Source organism: Priapulus caudatus, unplaced genomic scaffold (genome assembly GCF_000485595.1).
Source record: "Priapulus caudatus unplaced genomic scaffold, Priapulus_caudatus-5.0.1 Scaffold1460, whole genome shotgun sequence".
In the NCBI taxonomy this organism is placed as follows: domain Eukaryota; kingdom Metazoa; phylum Priapulida; class Priapulimorpha; order Priapulimorphida; family Priapulidae; genus Priapulus; species Priapulus caudatus.
Window position 1 is genome coordinate 35,441 of NW_014578521.1, and position 1,672 is coordinate 37,112.

The 1,672-nt window shown below is 44.9% G+C and overlaps 1 protein-coding gene across 1 annotated transcript in view; it reads left to right on the plus strand.

The window, feature by feature from the left end:
- LOC106816709 (26S proteasome non-ATPase regulatory subunit 6-like) overlaps nt 1–1,672 on the plus strand; it is a 10,782-nt gene that overhangs the window by 4,653 nt on the left and 4,457 nt on the right. The window contains 2 exon segments of the mRNA XM_014821328.1: nt 222–427; nt 1,366–1,511. Coding sequence (XP_014676814.1) covers nt 222–427; nt 1,366–1,511 — 352 coding nt within the window.

Consider the following 1,672-nt stretch of genomic DNA (forward strand, 5'->3'; position numbering starts at 1 on the left):
GAGCGTCGAGCGAATTCCTGGCGCACGCTTTCGCACCTGCTCAATATATATGTGTTAGTGTACGCGCAATGGCGGTGCCGTGCGCTTACAGTTGATATGCTTCAAGTGCCTGTGCTGTAGCCTGTAGGCCTATTGTATACCATGATTCATGAATGATCACGTATACAAACATTGAAGACAATGGCGTATAATACTAATAGATTAATTATTATACACTTCAGCCATGGCACCTTTTTATGAGGAGCTTTGTAAAGATCTGAGCTGGAAATCGGATAGTAAACTCCTCGCTAAGCTGAAGGAAGAGAACAGAGTAGAACTCGAGAGATTAGATGCTGTGATAAAAGACATGGAAGCCAACCTGACAGAGACGGAAATTCGAGATGCTTGGCTGGCCAAGGCAGAATATCTCTGTAAAATAGGAGACAAGGTAAATGTCATGTTTGTCACTCGCTGTGGTTCAAGGATAGAGAACATGGGTCCCAATAAAACCAATGTCATTTACATCAATATAAATATAATATTATATCAATATAATAGGTTAGGGTTAGGGTAAGGGTCAGGGTTAGGGTCAGGGTTAGAATTAGGGTTAGGCACATTGGTTTTAGTGGGACCCATGTTCTCTATCCTTGGGCCCTCGCTGTCACTCCGTCAGATGACAGAAGCATCATCTTCCTCTATACTGATGTCGCGAGCAGTCATATAGAGAAAACGTACACTCATTGTTCACTTGGTCAGTGTCACAGACCTTTATACCAGGGTACGAAATTAACGGGAGTTCGGAGTCAAATACTCCCTGATTTACTGTCGGACTCCCTGATTTGACATATGCAGGAGTCCGTGTGACTCCCTGAAAATTCTGCTATACTAACTAGTTCATTCCAGAGCGGACTCCCTGATTTGACATATGCAGGAGTCCGTGTGACTCCCTGAAAATTCTGCCATACTAACTAGTTTGTTCCGAAGCACGGCTGTATTTTCTCAGCTAATTTCCAAAGAAAATTTGGCAGACGTGCAACTGCATGAATCTTAAAAATAAGCACATGCGTTATTGTTAATATCTTTAATTTTGAACCTCAGACTGAGGACTCCCTCTTTTTGAGGGTAGGGAGTCCGTTGGACTCCCTTGTTCAAAAGTTAATTTCTACCCTTGTTTATACTCTCTTTTAAGTTTCTGCAAGATCGTGAAGAAACGCACATACATACCTACGCTCATTTAATCTTCTCCTATTATTTACAATTCACAATTCATTGGTGGTTATCAAATTAATCTCGATGTTGCGCGTCCGTGCAAGTACGCACGCATTGCGTCGCTGCGTATTGAAACACCGACGTAACCGCGACCTGTGTAACGTTTCGTCCAATCAGGATGCGGCCGTGACGGCGTTCCGTAAGACGTACGACATCACCGTGGCGATCGGTCACAAGATGGACATCGTGTTTCACCTGATCCGCATCGGCCTGTTCTACTACGACCACGACCTGATCACGCGCAACATCGACAAGGCAAAGTCGTGAGTAACCCCACACCTTGTATCCACACACGCACGCACGCACGCACATACACAAGCATGCACACACAGACGCACAAGTACAAGCATGCACACACAGACACACGTACACAAGCATGCACACACAGACACACACACGTACGCGCGCACACACACACACACAC